Source organism: Phymastichus coffea, unplaced genomic scaffold, assembly GCF_024137745.1.
Source record: "Phymastichus coffea isolate CEN01 unplaced genomic scaffold, Cenicafe_Pcof_1.1 PCOF00034, whole genome shotgun sequence".
NCBI lineage: Eukaryota > Metazoa > Arthropoda > Insecta > Hymenoptera > Eulophidae > Phymastichus > Phymastichus coffea.
The window spans coordinates 2473762-2491664 of record NW_026706845.1 but is presented as its reverse complement, the minus strand read 5'-3'; the positions used below and the strand labels follow the sequence as shown (position 1 = coordinate 2491664).

The 17903-nt window shown below is 41.2% G+C and overlaps 1 protein-coding gene across 5 annotated transcripts in view; it reads right to left on the bottom strand.

Annotated features, from left to right (window-relative positions):
• The window catches only part of LOC131663385 (probable Na(+)/H(+) antiporter nhx-9), a 1718187-nt gene that overhangs the window by 334206 nt on the left and 1366078 nt on the right, over window positions 1-17903 (bottom strand). For all 5 annotated transcript variants that reach the window (XR_009301845.1, XR_009301846.1, XR_009301847.1 and 2 more), the window contains one exon: window positions 3943-4018. Coding sequence is in view for 2 of the 5 variants with exons in the window: in XM_058933773.1 (XP_058789756.1) it covers window positions 3943-4018 (76 nt within the window). In the remaining 3 variants the exon portion in view is untranslated. The remainder of the gene's footprint in view (window positions 1-3942; window positions 4019-17903) is intronic.

Sequence of the window (17903 nt, the reverse complement as noted above, 5' to 3'; positions counted from 1 at the left end):
TTTAAAGTCTATGAGGACGCCCAGAGTTCTTATGGTTTGAGATTAACCAGTCGTAAGGGTAAGGTGCCCAGGATTTTTGGGGTTTCATGTAACCATCGTAAGGAGTAAGATGCACAGATTACTTGAGGTTCAAGTTTTGAGGTTAAGTGTGACACCGTCTGTTCTTGAGGTTCAGAGTTGGAGTATCACGTATAGCAGGTTACAGAGTTTTCTCACTTCTCCGAAACCTCTTTCTATCCATGCCTCTAAGTCGCGAACTCGTCGCCGCGTCCAGGCTCCCTTGCCGTCCAACGCCTAATGTTCCTGCAAGCTTTTATCGTTCTCTCTCTTTCTTGCTCTATCCTATTTCTGTTTCTACGTCTCTCGCATATCCTCTTACGCTCCATGGCTAAGAGATTAACAGGTATAACGCCCGCAACCACAAAGATAGCCTCTTTAGACACCGTCTGGTAGGCACTTGCTACCCGCAGGACGACTCGTCTTTGAACGTCCACCAGTCTTTTCCGGTACTTCTCTACCCTGATGGTCGGCTTCGTGTCCAGCAAGAACCCCAGCTGCTTCAGCTCCCTTTTTGTTTCCATCCGAGCCAACGCTACCGTCATTGTTAACAGGGTTTAAAAGATTGGAGTTGTAGCCCCGCCGGTTACAGGGTTCGGGGGTTCAGAGTTTGATATTATAGCATCGCAGGTTACAAGGTTCGGGGTTATAGTCTAGCAAGTTACAGGGTTATTGAGTTATGGGGTTTTTTATGTTCAGTGTCGTAGGAGTAAAGTGCACAGATTTCTTGAGTTTCAAGTATTGAGATTAAGTACAAACCCGTCGATTCTTAAAGTTCAGGGTTGGAGTTTACCGTACAGCAGTTTACAAAGTCCAGGGGTTAAGGAAATTAGGGTTTCATAGTTCGGGCGTTACAGCGTTCGGGGCTGGGTTATAGTCTAGCAGGTTACAGAATTCGGGAGGAAGGAATTTGGGATTATGGGCTCTCAGGTTATAGGGTTTCGGGTCGCCTTAGTTTCAAAATATGACTTCGTATTCGTGATCAGCGACCCCAAAAACACATTTATATATTTTTTCGTATGAATGCGTTCACTTATAAAACATCAAGTTCACCATATTGGATCCGCCATTTTAAATTTTCAAAATCTGACCGTATATTCGTAATCAGCAACCCTGAAAACCTATGTTCAAATTTTTTTCAGTCGAATACGATCATTTATAATTCTATTTTTAGATTCGCCATATTGGATCCGCCATTTTAAATTTTCAAAATCTGACCTCATATTCTTAATTAGCAACCTCAAAAACCTATAAATAGATCTTTTCAATCGAAAACGATTACTTTTAAATTGGGCTTATAGGCTCACATATGCAATATAGGCTGTTTTAGCGTTGTTACGAAACTACGAAAATACTTAACTTCAATCAATGATATCTCGATGAGAAAAAAGCTATCTGAAATTTGAAAAATGGACTTCACAGGGCAAGAGTGCTCCTTTATGATGTTGTTGCCCGTTTTTTGAAAAAAAATTTATTCAAGATGCTATGTAACCTTAAAAAATGGAAAAAACAGTGTTTTTTGCACTTTTAGGTTAGGATATCTCGGGAACCTAGGGTGATGGAGCAATACTGAGGCCAGATTCGGATTCAGCGCATCAAATTCCTTTTGGTACAGTATGTCTCGTCTCTGGGTTTGGACTTTCATCAAATTTTGTCGGCCTGTGTTATTTTCACTCAACATACATTAAAAGATCAAATAGTATTTAAATTGATGGTAATAAAGAAGTAAGAGACGTCGATGAATGATATTCGAAGTGTATTTGTTACATTGCATGCGTTTATTTTTTATAATAATTATAAATAAAGAAATAGATCGTAACACGGGATTCGTAAGGTAGGACGCGGTAAGCATATATACCTGTAGCATGCAGCGACCGCAAAAGTGCTCCATTTATTATTTTTTCAGTTTTGCAATAATAATGATAACTCTATTTTAAATATGAAAGGTGGCTTTTATATTATTTTTCCTCTGGAATTAAGTAGCAGGATCAAATTTATCCGATTTTTTTAATTAGTAGTCGAAAAAATGGAAAAGCAGCTAATTCTTTTAATTGTTAATTAAAAATTGTAAAATTGTGAATATCTTAAAAATAAAAAACTTTTGTGCTTAACCAAAAAACTTGTAATATAGAATAACGTCAAGTTACCGAGGGGACCTAAACATGTATATTCAACACCTCCCTCTGGCACCCGAACTATTGGCGATGATCTCGGTCATGGTCTTAATGGAAGCTTCTGGTGACAATTGAAAGCGACACAATCATGAGTATTCTATGCACTACATATCTCAAACTGTAAATCGGCATTAAGTTCACGTTTTGCGAATATCTGCGCCGTGTCCAAAATAAGATTTCGAAGTCTCTGACTGGGTACTGAAGTAAAGTTAGTTGCTGGCAGCATGAATGCGTTATAAGCTACTGAGGGTAAATTACGAATCTCCGTCCACAAATAGTAAACAACGGAAAGAAGATCAAACGAACTTTCTAAATTAATAAGAACTGATTCTTAATGTATTATTGAAGGTTGGAGTGATTGCAGCGATATGATCATCTAAAACTTGAGATTTTCGATTTCGAGGCATTTTTCCTGATACCATCAAATTCTATTTTTTTTATTATTATAATTACTTTATTAAATAAAATCGAAAATTATTTAACACAAAGTCAATAGGTTAGAATTCGTTATTATCATTATTGACTTTAAACTTATACTTACTCAAAATAAACAAATCTAAGAAAAAGAGAAAAGTGATCACCTACGAACAATCCTGTTTTTTGCATTCAAAATTGATGAGTCAAAACATAATAATATTATAAGATATAATTTAATGTTAGAATTTGATTAGAGAATTCATTTATAAATTTTAAAAAGAAATAACATTTTAATGGTTCGAATATGTAACTAAATAATTTCCTAATATTTTATCAAATACCATATATCGCACATATTCTGGTATCATTTTAATAATAGAATGATTGTTTACCATAGTACTATACATTGTAAACCATAGTACTATACAGGGATAAGATTTACACAGGCAAGATCGACAGAAGGATACCGTAAATTTGTATGTCTTTGTCACTGATTCTGTGAGAGAGCTATTAAAAAAGTTTTCTCACGAAGTCGAGCGGCAGAGGCAGGCGAAATTAATTATACTGCAAAAAATCACACCTAATTTGCGAGCGCACGTTAGACGTAAAATAAATCCATTTGCATGAACGTCAACAAGAGCGGAAGCACTATCTCCACGTGCCAAATATTTAATTTCCCTAACTTACGATGAGCCATAGTAGGAAAATTAGCGCTTCCGCGGTGCTTTTTTTGTCAACGATAGTCAAGTTAGCTCGAACATTACAACCAAATAGTTCAACTCTCTTTCGATAAGTGTTGAATAAGTAACTGCTTTTGAGAAATAAATATCTAACCCAAAAGTACAACCGGCATTTCTACGTATTCTTATTTTATAATTGCCGTTTATTTCGCCAATCTCACGACGAACTTGTGCTAAGTATGATTGGCTAAGAATGGCACATTCGTACAATTGTTGCTGCATACAGGAGGAACCACATAAAATCCACAACATTAAAAATAAAGAAACTGAGGCATAGTCACTATTAAAGGGAATGTCAGAGTCAGAACAAAGAAAAAAAGGAAAAATTATAAATCCAACTAACGGACTTTATTCAACACATTTATTTGATTTACAGTATTTTTGCTAATTTTATTGCTTTCACGCTATAGAATATAATGTTATTTCATACTATTCAATCCGTTTTATTCTAAAAACCTTCGCTATTAGCGCGGACACGTGAGATTTCTCCTTATAAAATAACATGAAAACAAACCGGAACACAGGATATGTTTATTGGTAATTAAGGTACTTACCTCTACTTGTCCTCGATATGTCATCAATATTACAATCATCTGGCTCCGGAAAGCTTACGTGATTACTCCGAGTATCCTATAATGAAAGAAGTATTATTTTTTACGAAAAAGTGAATTCATATTATGTAATTGAATAAAAATACAAAAGAATAATTTATTAATAATGACAGCTTTCTTGGCTTAGATATATTGAATATTGTTTTATTTAAAAATTAACTTTATTAATTTTTCAAACTAGAATATTAATATACAAAATTACAAAGTAATTATATATACGTTATTACGTTAAATATGTGACTCATCAGAAGAGTTTCTGTATGATAATCCGGTACCTTAATATTAAAATAAATTAAAATCGAATATAAAATTTTTTACCTTTATATATAGGTAGTTTATTTATTTACAACTTATATGTTACATTTGGTTTACATTTCTTATATTGCTATTTGTGTCTCGTATCCAGTTTGTGTAGTTGATTATGTATGTGTTTTGTGTGTGTGTGTGTGTGTGTGTGTGTGTGTGTGTGTGTGTGTGTGTGTTGTATAAATACGTGCATTTGTAGGTGTGTCTGCAACTCTTGTGTCCCTGTCTTCTGCGGCTGTCTGTTCCTCTTTTCTTCTCATTTTTCTTCTGATTAATCTTCTCTTTCTCTTTCTCTCTCCAAGATCTGCCTTTTCCACTCTTCTGTTTATTTTTCTCTTTCTTGCATATTTTCTTTTCAGTTTTTCCTTTATTACTTTCTTTTGCCTTTTCACCTTTGCCTTTCCTTTGCTTTTGCTCTCCTTCTTGCTAATCATTTCATCTATTGTGACGGTAAACGTCAAATTAGCGCTAATTGCCTAATCAAGTGGCTGCCTGCGGGGGCAGCACTTATCGGGAGACGAAATATGTAACAACGGAATTCGGCACGCGAGAAGACGGAACATGCGTGATTGAAAACGAACCAGTTGAGATCCAGCTACCGGTACGGAAGCCACAAAATTCGAGGTTCGCGAACTAATTGCCGATACGTGTCCCAGAGTCCAGGATAATTGTCACCGAGCTACACGGCGTGCAGACCTGAGCCAGCTGAAAAAGCAGCATCGTTACCTACGGCATCAAGAGTTTGTGTGTGTCAGGTTTCACCATCGAGGGCGAAGCCACGTGCGCGCGAATTCGCGATCCGCGACAAAAAGAACAAACAGATTTTCCCGCAGTGCGGATTGTTCCCTTCGTCTTCGTGCGTCTGCAAAATAAAGGTAAGCTGGCCAGCTTAATCTCGCGACCGCGATTGCATGCATGTTAATTAATTTTCCATATTCGAAGCGAAGCGTGCATGTAATAGCTATGCTAACAAAGAGCGGCGAGCGATCCGACACTGTATGTTGTCGTCGTGCGAGCGCTACCGTAGACATAAACACGCGGGCCAATTCTAGTGTAGCATTCAGAGAGGACAATAAAGAATTTTCGTTCGTGATATTAACCAGTGCTTTCGACGTGTTTATTCCGTATCGATTCCACTCCTGTAGATTTGTTGGTTGACTGACACTCGTTCCCTCTTGCTCTCCGACTTTCTTATTTAATATAGGTGATTACGCGCATCTATCTACGCGATCATCCGAATAAAAATAATTAAACGGTAGTAACCCAACCCCATTCCATGGCGCCCAACGTAAAAGAACCTATGGTGTTTCTGATTATTCAAAACACCGGTTCTTAACAGTGACCTTGCGCTCAGTCAACCAGCGACTTAGGTGGCAATCAAGTGTTGTTGTGCACACTTGATATCGAAGGCCACAACAGTAAACATAGCCTCTTAGTTAGGTTGCGAAGGCCCGCCGAGGCGTAAAATTGTAAACATTAACTGTAAGGGCGTGCGAGTGCGACCAAACAACTCTTAGAAGCGTAAACACCAATAAATTTTGAAAGTTGCTGCAAGTCAATAATATTGTACCCGTTGGCCCAGGGAAAACTAACACCGGCAACTTTCAAACGAAATTAATTCAATTTGATAATTTTATTAAATATCGTGTTGTCTTAAAATAAATGTTTTTTTAATATTATTCGCTGCAATTGGTGATTACGCGCGTCGCTCGTTATAATATTAGATACTAACTCACATAGCCGCGCTAACAAACAGTTAGCGCGCCTGATAGGTAGGATCATTATATTGCGTAATAACGAGCGAAGAGTCTTTCGGCAGACACAGTATTAAACGCCCTTGATCGAGCCTAGTATCGGCTAATAAAATTTTTCTACTTGCGTACGATTTTTTTAAAACAACACTCGTACTCGCACCATGCGTAATAAGCATGTAAATTTCGCGTGAAACAAACCGCAAACAACTAACAGAAGAAAATGGACCGCACTCAAACAGAAGTAGAAAACTGGGTGTTGACGCTCCAGGAGGAGGAAATCGACGAATACCTAGAACACCTGGAGCTCAAAACAAGCGGGAACAAGTTCTCGAGAGCTGGACGTCTGCAAAGCTGGTTGCTTGGAGACTACTCCGCGACGGATTTCGCGGAAGTCGACAACCAGCAAAGCAGTCCAGCCAAAAGAGCCGCCCTACGCTCGGAGCTAATCGTATCCCTATGCCAGGAACACACAGCATCCGAGCAAGAGGGGGAACACCCGCTAGCCCACTTAATGCAGAGTGCGGAGGTAATATCGCGAGTACAAGAAACAGCGATAAACATCACAAGTATTCTAGACGACGGCGAGAACACGAACAGTAATAAGTGTATTACGATAACAGCTGATGATGGCAGCCAGTTCCAATTCCCGACGGCATTTGCTGTGATGATCCAAGACCTCATTTTCCGGTCCAGAGAAAATGAGAAGAAGCTTGAGCTGCTAGACTCACTAAAAGTGAATGTGTCGAGTCTAACAAAAGTGTTAGACCAGATTTACAGTAACTGCAGCAACGTAAAGGACCAACTAGACGACCTGTCCGCCAGAATGAACGCATTGGAAAATGCCGAAAACAGAAATATACGGCAAGACAATGCGAATAGTTCCAGCGAAGCGCGGCATCAGGAGAACACGCGTAGGAGCGTAGCATTCCAGGACACCTTCACGTACCATTACGACACCAGGCTACCCCAGTGCACTCCAGCTGGACCCGGACAGAGGCCCACGGGGGCCACAGACAGGACCCCCCGCCGGACGCTCCCTTTCGGAGAGGGTGGACAGAATCAACTCCGTGGAGTTAATGCTGAAGTGGACAACCACCCGCCGAGCACGTGGTCATCCCAACAGACATCAAACCCGTGGTCGACAACAAGGGACGTCGGTCGCATTGTTCGAGGATGGAAACTCAGGTTCTCTGGAGAGGGCAATGCGAGCATCGACACCTTCTTGTCAAGACTGGACAACTCGAGGAGTAGCGCAGGACTCACGGAAGATGAGATGCTCCTAGCCGTATCCGAGCTACTCGTCGGTCCTGCCCTCGTCTGGTGCGAGGCGATGAGGGAGGAATGGCTCTCCTACGCAGATTTGATGAATCGGCTGAACCCTAAGATGGCGCACGATAGTCAACTGGACCTGCTACACGCCAACCTTCTCCCGGATATTCAGGGTCAAATACGGAGGTCCGAAGTGGACTCCATACAGATCCTGAACGCCCTGGCCACGGCGGCCCAGAATAGCTGGCATCAGCGAAGGCTAGAACGGGTGGTACCAGACCCTCAGTCAACTCTATACCCGGAGTTAGCGTACCACCCTCGCGCCGATGCAAGCAAGGACCGTAAGACCAAAGTGGCAGCCATGTCCGGCGACAAACCGGAGGTCAGTGACAGATTGGACCGCATGGAGAAGGTACTCGAGAAGGTGACGCACCAGGTCGTCTACACGCCGACGCCCTCGGGGGCGATACCTAATCCGAGACTGGAGGCGGTCGATGGCGAGAAGAAGGCCCCACCCACCGATGTATTGAGCCGAGTATACTGCTGTCTCTCAAGGAGATATCGGAGGGGATAAAGAATAATCACGCATGCAAAAACCTGACCTCCGAGGATCGAGCTAAGAAGCCGGAGACTCCTCGCAGAGGAGACAGGGATTTCACTAAACCACTCAAATGCGTCGAGTGTGGTTTACTGGGGTACTGCAGGAAGTACTGTCCCCAATGTAATAAGGGAAACGAGCAAAGGAGTGGTTAGGTGGGGTTGACCCCACTCCTTCGTTCCCCGACCCAAACCCCGTTAACGAGATCTCGCGGCCTTCGTCAACACGGTCTGCGCCATTAGTAGCGAGCGTGTTGAGCGATGAGAGCGAGATCTCCCCTGGTAACGCCGATGACGAACATGGCGATAGAGCGAACGCGGAGAGAAAGGGTAATGACGTTAGTAAAGCCCAAGACCCTAGACCGGCCGAGGTGGTGGCGAATGGTTCGCACACGCCCTCGGGGGCGCGGGTAGCGGCAGATAAACCGTCAAAGGGTAACCCTATGGAAACTCCGGTCGTTCGAACCGAGGTGGTTCGAACGGCAAGTGACGTCGCTTTATCTTATGAGAGCACAGTGGCTAGCGCTATGGTATGCAAGGAGCAGAGCCGTGGAGTCGCCGAAACTGTTTCCCAATATTCCCCGGTACAGGAAACGTGCTGGTGGCTACCGGTGAAAATAGAAGATTTCCGCTTACGGGCTCTCTATGATCGGGGAGCTTCCACCACGGCGATGGGTAGCAATGCTCTGCAGATAGCGTCTGTGCTAGGCGTCAGATTAGATACTACCCACGCGGGTACGGCAGGGCTACCCGATGGTCGTAAGTTGACGATCGTTGGTCACGCCTGGTTACCGTTCACTGTAAGGGAGATGACGATGCCGTCAAGGGTAGCTATCCTCCCAACCCTCGTCGAGGAATGTATTTTAGGAGTGAACTTCGTCAGATTGTTCAGAGCGGTACTTGACCCCGACGACAATACGTTGCTGTTCAAGGAATCACAAGCCAAAATGAAGCTAGACGTAGCTAGCTTGGAGGCTGGTCCGAGATTAGCTACGATCGGACTAGCCGAGGTGACGGCCACTCAACAGGCGTCATTGCAGAGGACCATCGACGAGGCCTTATCACAAGCCCCTGTGGGCTTGGGATGCGCGGCGGGCATTGAGCACGAGATTCGGGTCGGTGATACGAAACCGATCAAACAACGCTACTATCCGATATCACATAAGGTCGAGCGAGAAATGCATAGAATGGTAGGGGAGATGCTAGACCAAGGGGTGATAGAGCCAGCAGACAGTGGCTGGTCCAGCCCAGTGGTTATGATACGCAAGAAGGACAGCTCGTATCGATTTTGTATAGACTTCAGAAAGGTCAACAAGGTCACCGAGCCGAATGCGTACCCCTTACTGTTCATGCAAGATATACTGAGGCGTTTGCGAAACGCACGCTATATCTCAACGCTCGACCTCAGTAGCGCGTATCATCAAATTCCACTCAAGACCGAATCTCGACCGATCACTGCCTTTACCGTACCCGGACTGGGGCATTACCAGTTCGTGCGGATGCCGTTCGGTCTCTCGTATGCCGGCGCCACCTTCCAACGGTTGATAGATAGCGTGATCGGCCCCGAGCTTGCCGATTTCGCCTTCGCCTATTTGGACGATATCATAGTAGTATCGTCCAAATTTGAGGATCACCTGCAACATCTCAAAACCGTATTGGATAGGTTGTGCAGAGCCGGCCTCTCGATTAATCGAGAGAAGAGCGTCTTCTGCAAGCCTGAGGCCAAGTACCTGGGCTTGTTGATCAACCTTCCTGGGGGTTGCTTCATGGTACCGCCGATTCTTGAGTGACTTCGCCACACACGCTCAACCGTTAACGAAGTTGACGGGAAAAAAGAGCGAATATTTGTGGGGAGAGGACCAAGAACAAGCCTTCGCTAAACTTATGGCACTCATGATATCCGCACCATGCCTCGGATTATTGGAACCCGACGGGCAGTACGAGCTGGAGACAGATGCTAGCACTATGGGAATCGATGCCGTCCTGATACAAAGAGTAGGAGACGGAGACCGGATCATTGAGTACGCTAGCAGGGTCCTTAACCCGGCGGAGCAAAACTACTCAGCCACGGAGCGCGAGTGCTTGGCGGTCGTGTGGGCCATTCAAAAATTCCGCCCATATATAGAGGTGTACCGTTTCAGGGTGGTAACGGACAACAACAGTCTGAAATGGCTATATAACCTGAAAAACCCGATTGGTCGTCTAGCCCGATGGGCCTTGCAACTCCAAGGCCATACTTTCGAGATCGAATATCGAAAGAGGGCAGACAATGTGTTGCCCGACGCATTATCACGTGCTTTTGAGCCCACGAAGGCTGAGGTTGGCACAATGGACCAACCGAAGTCAAGGGATGGCGCCTGGTACACGAAACAATTCCGGCGCGTCGAGAGCCACCCAGAAGATTACCCGGATTGGAAGGTAGTTGGCCGGGTGATGTACCATCTAAAGCCAAACTACGACCACCAGGGAGAAGATGGATACGAGGACGTATGGAAACTCGTCGTGCCTCCGGAGGAACGCAAGGCGGTATTGTTCGAGAGCCACGACCTGGAGACTGCAGGACACTTGGGACGCGAGAAGACCTTCGTCCGCATCGCCTAGTCCTATTATTGGCCAGGGATGTACACGGACGTTAAGGGATACGTCCAAAAGTGTTAGGTCTGTCAGCAGTGCAAGGTTGAACAGCGACTGCCGCACGGGCTCATGCAAAATCGAACGTTGTCCACGCCTTGGTCGCGGGCGACATCGCCGGACCCTTCCCGAAGAGCCCTCGAGGGCACGAATACGTACTGGTATTCATCGATGTGTTCACACGTTGGGTCGAGTGTATACCCATACGCAGTGCCAATGATAACCTATACCTTAAAATTAAGAAATGATAACCTATACCTTATCATTTCTTCTTTCAGCTCTTTTCACTCGTTTATGTATCTTAATTTTTCTAGTTTTTCTTCTAGTTCTTTTTCATCTTTTTTACTTAGCTCATCTCTTCTTTCTTCCCAAAACTCTTCCCTTATTTCATCTCCCTCTTCCCTCTCTCTGTATATTTTACATTTTTCCAGCCTTTCCTCTCTCTCCTCCTTCTTACCCTTTTTATCTTTTTCATTTCTTTTCCTTTTCTTTAATTCTCCCCATGCTTCTTTTTTTATTAAGCCATCTCTTTCTTCTCTTATTTTGTTTTCATACTTCATTGCTCTTTCTAATGCTGATTAGATAACTTGGCGTGTTTCTATCTAATCCTAATACCCACTTTATGTATTTTAGTTGTAGTCTCTCTATTTCCTCATATCTCTTCCATCCCCAGATTTCTGCTACATTCATAATCACGCTTTTCGCCAGAGCATCGAACAGGTTCATCCTTAGCTCCCAGTTTTCTCTAAATAGCTTTTCTCCTAGCCCCCATAGCTTTCCGAGTCCAATATTTATTTTCTCTTCTACCTTCTTTATCTGCTTTTTATTTCCGTTATTTCTGCTTATCACATATCCTAAGTAGTTGTACTCTTTCACTATCTCTATCTTCTCACCTTCCCATTCGAATTCTTCTTCCTTCCCCCTTCCTCCTCCTCTCCTGCATTTCGTCATCTTTGATTTTCCTACATTTAACTCTAAGCCCCTTTCTTCCAGGTATCTTTTTAATTTTTTCAGCATTGCTTTCATTCCACTTTCACTCTTTGCCATCGTCACTATATCATCTGCGTATCCTATTGTCCATATTTTCTTCCTTCCGATCACTACCCCTCCTTCCTGCACCTGCTTAATCTTCACTTCCAGGTCGGCGAAGGCAAGATTAAATAGCGTGGTGCTCAAAGGGTACCCTTGCCTTACGCCTTTGTAAGTCTCGAACTCCCCAATTATTTCTCCTCCAACTTTTACCTTATTCCCTGTTTTCTTGTATATTTCTTCTATTCTTTTCCTAATTTTTCTATTTATCCCTTTCTCTTTCATTGTTTCCCATATTTTCTTCCTCTTTATTTTATCTAAAACGGCCTTCATGTCTGCAAAGAATACGAACAGTTTTCCTACTTTTTCCCTTATTTTCTTCCCTATTATTGTTTTTAATATATATATTGCGTCCATTGTTCCTCTTTTCTTTCTGAATCCCATCTGCGTATCGCTTAGCGTTTCTTTAGCTTCTAGTTCTCTTTCAAGCTTTTTCCTCAGTATTTCCGCATATATTTTATATCACGTATCCATCAGCGTTATTCCTCTATAGTTTCCTACTTCTTCTTTCCTCCCTTTCTTATATATTGGTACTATTATTCCCTTTCTCCATTCTTCCGGATATCCTTCTCCGTTCCATATTCCGTTTAAGCATTTTGTCATGTCTTTTATCAAGCCTTCCGGGCCTTCCACCCACGCTTCATTTCCTATACCATCTTCTCCAGTCGCCTTTTTCTTTTTCATTTTTCTTATTACCTCTTTTACTTCTCTTTTTTTAATTTCTTCACCTTCCTCTCCTTCGCTGTCTTCGGTTTCTTTCCCTTTGCTTTCTTCCTTATCTTTTTCTCACAATTGTTTTTTGAAGTGCTTCTTTTCTTCTTTTCCTATATTTCCATCTAATCCAATTCTTTTCTTCCTATTGCCATTCACTTTATCCCAGAATTTTCTTCTCGTCTTATCTATTCTTATTTCTTCTGCCACTCTTTTCTCCTCATCTTCTTTTGCTTTTCTTATTTCCTCTCTTTATTCTTTCTTTGCTTCTAACTATTTGCCTCTGTCTCCTTCGCCTTTTCTTACCTTATTTAACTCTGCCACTACCCTATCCCTTTTTTCCTTACATTCTTTTCTCCACCAGCTTTTTTCTGATCTTTTTTTTTCCCTTATCTTCTTTTTTACGACTGCGTTCCTCACTCTATTTTTTATTTCTTTCCATTTTTCTGCTCCCTCTATTGCGTCTATCCATCTTTGATACCTTCTTATACCTTCTTCGCTCCAGTCGTTTATCATTCTTTCTTCCTCTTCTTTTCTTTCTTCTGCTATTGTGTCTCCCAATTCCAATTTTACAGCTAAGTGGTCCGACTTTACCCACTCTCTTATTTAAACCCTTTTGCCTCACCATCTTCCTCGTTACCTACTACATAGTCTATCGTTGATACTCCTCTCGTTCATATACATGTTATTTCTCCCTCTTCATCTCCTTCTTTTCTCCCATTAGTTATCACTAAGCCCATTTCTCCTAGCCATTTTATCATTTCTTCTCCCTCTGCGTTTAACACTTTATCCTTGGTCTTTATTCCTTATAGGTTTTCTTCTGTCTCCCATTCTCTCCTATTCTCTCTCTTCATTTCCTGTTTTTGCGTTGAAGTCTCCTCCTATAATTATTGTTTTTCCGCTGTTCTCCTCTATATCTTCGCTAAAGTATTCATAGTTTTCCTTTTTCTCATGTTGCATATTCATCGTTGCTATCATGTATTTCCTCTCTCCAATCTTTATTTCTCCTGCTATTACCTCACTTGTCCTTTCCTTCTTCCATTTAACCTTATTCATCCGTTTCCTCCCTCTTATCACCATTATTCCTCCGCCTATTCTCTTCCCCTTCTTTCTTCCATTCTTGAGTCTCTCCACTCTATGTTATACACTTTCAGTTGCTTCTTCACCCCAGTTTTTGCCCCTTGCCTCTTCACCCAGGTTACGGTTAGCCCTATTATGTCGAATTCCCTAACATATTCCCAGTCGTCTTCCTCCATGCTCCTCACCCACGCCACGTTCCAGAATAGTATTTTTACTGCCTTTCTCCCCTCTCTCTCTCTTTTATCCCTATTGTTTTCGAAACTCTTCCACCCCCTTTCCTACCATTTTTCCCTCTCTCCTGCTCCACCACCATTCTTCTTCCTCTGACTTCATCCCGTTATGCCACATCTTTACCTCTTTACCTTTACTTTTTATTTCTTTCGCTTTCCTTCTTACTTCCTCTCTTATCCTTCTCTGCTTCAACGTTCAGTCCTGATCTATGTATATCTTTTTCTGTGCCAGATTCTTTTTCTTCTTCATAATTCCTTCTTTTTGTTCCCATGAAGCGCATCTAATTTGCCACATGTTTTTTCTTCTTTCTCTCCGATCATCCCTCTCCGCTGTTCCTCCTATTCTTCTCAGATTCACTATCTCTCCTTTCATTTCTAGTTCCTCCCTTAGCCAGTCCTCTGCCTCTCCCTTCTTTTCCCATCTTAACTCACCCTCTAAGTCTGTCACTATTATATTGTTTATCCTACTTTCTCTATCCATTTTTTCTCTCATATGCTCTAATTCTTCCTTATTACCTACTTCTAATTCTCTTTACTTCTTGTTTCCTCCTTCTATGCTTTCTTTTAGTTTCACGCACTCCTCTTCCAACTGGTCCATCCTCTCTCCCTATTTTTCCTGCAGTTTCTTTTCTCTACGTTCTGCTTTTTCCCTTTCTTCTTTCGTCTCTTTCTTTCTTTCTTCTCTCTCTCTCTCTTGTTCTTTCCTAACTTTTCCTATTTCCTTCTCCCATCTTTCTTCTCTTCTTTTCCCCTCTGCCTCCATTCTGTCCATTTTTCCCATTATTGCTTTAAACACTTCTCTCCATTTTTTCCTTTGCTGCTCCCATACCTCTCTTAATTCCCTTATATCTGTCCGTCTCTTTTCCATTATATCTTCTGCACGACTACTTTTTCCCACTTCTCTTATCGTGTTGTCCAATCCTTCTCCCCCCTCCCCATCCATCTCGCTTCCCTCGCTCTCACTCTTGCATCTCTTTGCCTCTCTTATTATTGCATTTCTCCTCTATTATTCTCCCTCAGCCCCTCCCCGCTCTCTCTCCCCCTCACCGCCTTTACTCTTTTCTTCTTTTCCTCCTTTGGGCCTTTCTTATCCAACCTTCCACCTTTATCTCTTAATTTTTCTGTTGTCACAAGTCTTTCCATCCTGTCCCGTACGCCTTAATTCAACTCTCTATATCTATCCGTGATCCCACCTTTATTCCCTGTCTTACCTTTTCTGTCTCTACCTTTACTTCTTACCGCCCCTCCTCTCTGCCTGCCTTTCCCGCTTTCTGATTTTCTCTCATAACCTCAACTTTTATTTTTTTCTTTATTCCTTTCTCTCTGCTTTTTCCTGCTCTTCTCCAGGCCTCTCTCTCTCTTCTCCACTCCTCCTCCGCCTCCACGCTCTTTTCACCTCTATTTCTCTCCTCAAACACTTTTTCTCTTTAACTTTCTCACCAAAACTCGCGCTAACATCCAAGACACGTCCACACTCCCCTCGAGTGAAATCTAACTTCCCCTACCTTTATATATATATATAATCTATATCTCAATTACAATAAACAAACATTTTTTTTTCATCTAAATTCTATATTACATAAATTTTTTTTATTCATAAAAATACAAAATTTATTATAAAAAGATGAGATACTGCTGCTCCTGCTGTCGTTGTCATTGTCAGCAAAGAATTTCGCTTTTTTTTAGATGGTTTAATAAAAAATGAAAGAATATTTTTTTTAATCAATTGAAAAAAATTTTTTATTAATAAAAATATATCTTATTCTACATATTCTTAAAAATACATATTATTCTACAAATTATATACTTAAAAAAAACAAAATCACTATAGAAATCCTTCAACGACTTCATCGCTCTCTTCCCAATCCATGCAACAATCATCGATATAAAAAAACTTTTTCATTAATTTAACGTTTTGATGTGCACATGTCGTTATGTATTTGCCGTTATGATTAGGGTACATGGTAAGTGATTTTAATTTTTCGAAAGGTGAATCATTGAAATCGAAAACTTTGAGGCCAGATTGTTCTATTTACTCTTTTTTTAAGATCTCTGGAAACGAAAATTTTTGTGGCATCTTTGAATGTACCTGTGATGAATTTATGCTCTTCGTATTTAAAATGGCCACGAGTTCAAGTTCAAGAGTTCCATGTTAATACATGATAGTAGAGTTCTAACCAGAAATTTTGTTGCTTATATTTCTCCATTAGTCTTCGCCATGGAAAAGGAGGTTTGAACAAGCGTACGAGTGGTTTTTCGTTGAACTTAAATGGAAGTATCGATAACTCTTTCACAGCATAAGTTTTGCCAGGTATCATGAAGCCTTGCATTTCCACAACGTACTCTATTGCGATAGAAAGCTGCTACTGAGCTACTTAAGGAAAGAGTCAATTCTTTAGTACCCCTCTTCCCTCCTAAATAAATTTCTTCACATCTCCATTTATAGGATTATATTAAACGATGCGATCTCGTAGAATAAGACAATACGCTCCAGTTCTTTCGGGAATATTTTCTCTGATTTACAATTCCAAGCGCACATATACTAGAGCAGTCTTTAATGATTCGTTTTGTTTCGAACAGTCAATCACTATAAGTGGCATGTAATTTTTAATATCGAGTTTTTTGAGCATCGGTTCGGCATCTTTACCACAGTATATGTTTTTAAAATTGGCATACATATCGTACAACATTGCGTACTGGTATTTAATGAAATCAATATTGAGGTTGTTATATGGACAGCACTGAGAGATGAAGTATGGTTATGACTTCACCGCGAAAATTAATTAAATTTCCGTCTTGATTGACGATGTGTAATTGTAAATAATCGATAGACTTTTTTGTAACTGAAAGATAAATCACGTGAGAAAGACTTTCAATAACTTTATATCCAGGCGGTACTACTGGACAAAATTCGTGAATATCGTGAATAGTTTTTCCGTTCAAGTTAGCGCCAGCGTTTATGTTACACTAGATTCTCACAGCATTCACCTTGAGAATACTGACGGAAAGATCAGAGTTGTGAGAAACATTTGCCTCTAATATACGTTGTGAAAAACCCAACAATCGTCCAATAGAATTCTACGGACGAAAATCGACAGGTTCAGAATACTTGATTGTATAATGCAAGGTGTTCTTGTTTGATTTCAAACTTAATGTTATATTATTATTATCAGTGCCGAGAAACTGCACAGCTCTATGAAGAAATTTATCAATGTCGTTGATCTCGTAAGCCCCAACAGGTATGTTGATAACTTGATTTGTGACGTAAAATTTATTATTTTGTACGATAATATTAACATATAATATTTATGCTACGATAGTTCAATTAGTGGAAAATAGTGCGCTTCTAACAGAGAAGAATTACCCGAGAGAGTCAGAGTTAGCGAATCCTCCATGACTGTCCGAACACGACTACCAATATTTTCACGTTGCCTTTACTTTTATACCCTCGCACAAAATCTGTAAACAAAGATGACCGCATATATGGGAATTCCAATCTTGATATCTTATCGTATTATATTTGATCTCGATATCAACGAGATACATCATTAAATCAATAGGTGGCCTAAGATCTCCAAAGCTATCAAAATGTTTTTCTTCCGATTTTCCGATAAGCCACCCAGTGTGTTCCTATTTCTTCGACGTCATCAAGATTGACTATAGCTGTTTCGTGATAATATGGTTCAGAACTCAGTAAGTCATTTCTCATGAAGACTACGCGAAAATTTGGTATATTCAAAATTTTTGCATACTTCATTAAGCGTCATTTACTGCCAAATAGCATCAGAGCTATTTTTTGTGGTCCGTCCAACTGTGATAAGACCAACAGTCTTTTGACGCTTATCGCTCAACCCAATGGTGTTAGATTCGAAAATGTATACGTGTACTTGAAATCTCTCAATCAGCTCAATTGTATCAAAGTATAAATTATTGGAAGAAATGTGAAAGCCGATAGATGGAGTAAAGTATTTTCCGTTCAAGAAGCACGAATCCGCGATCGATCCCGAGCATGCACTACCTAATTCGATTATGATATTTGACGACATCACTTGTCAAAAATAGGGAAACGTCCGTGCATTCTTTTGTGTTTACAGAGGCGTCGAATGTTTCTATCTTTCGCAAACGTACGCACGTATTCCTAATCATCTCGTTAGAGATAACGTCAATTTATTGGCAATTTTTCAACAAGACGAAGCAATTAGGGAACATATATATGATGATCATGTGAATTCTGATA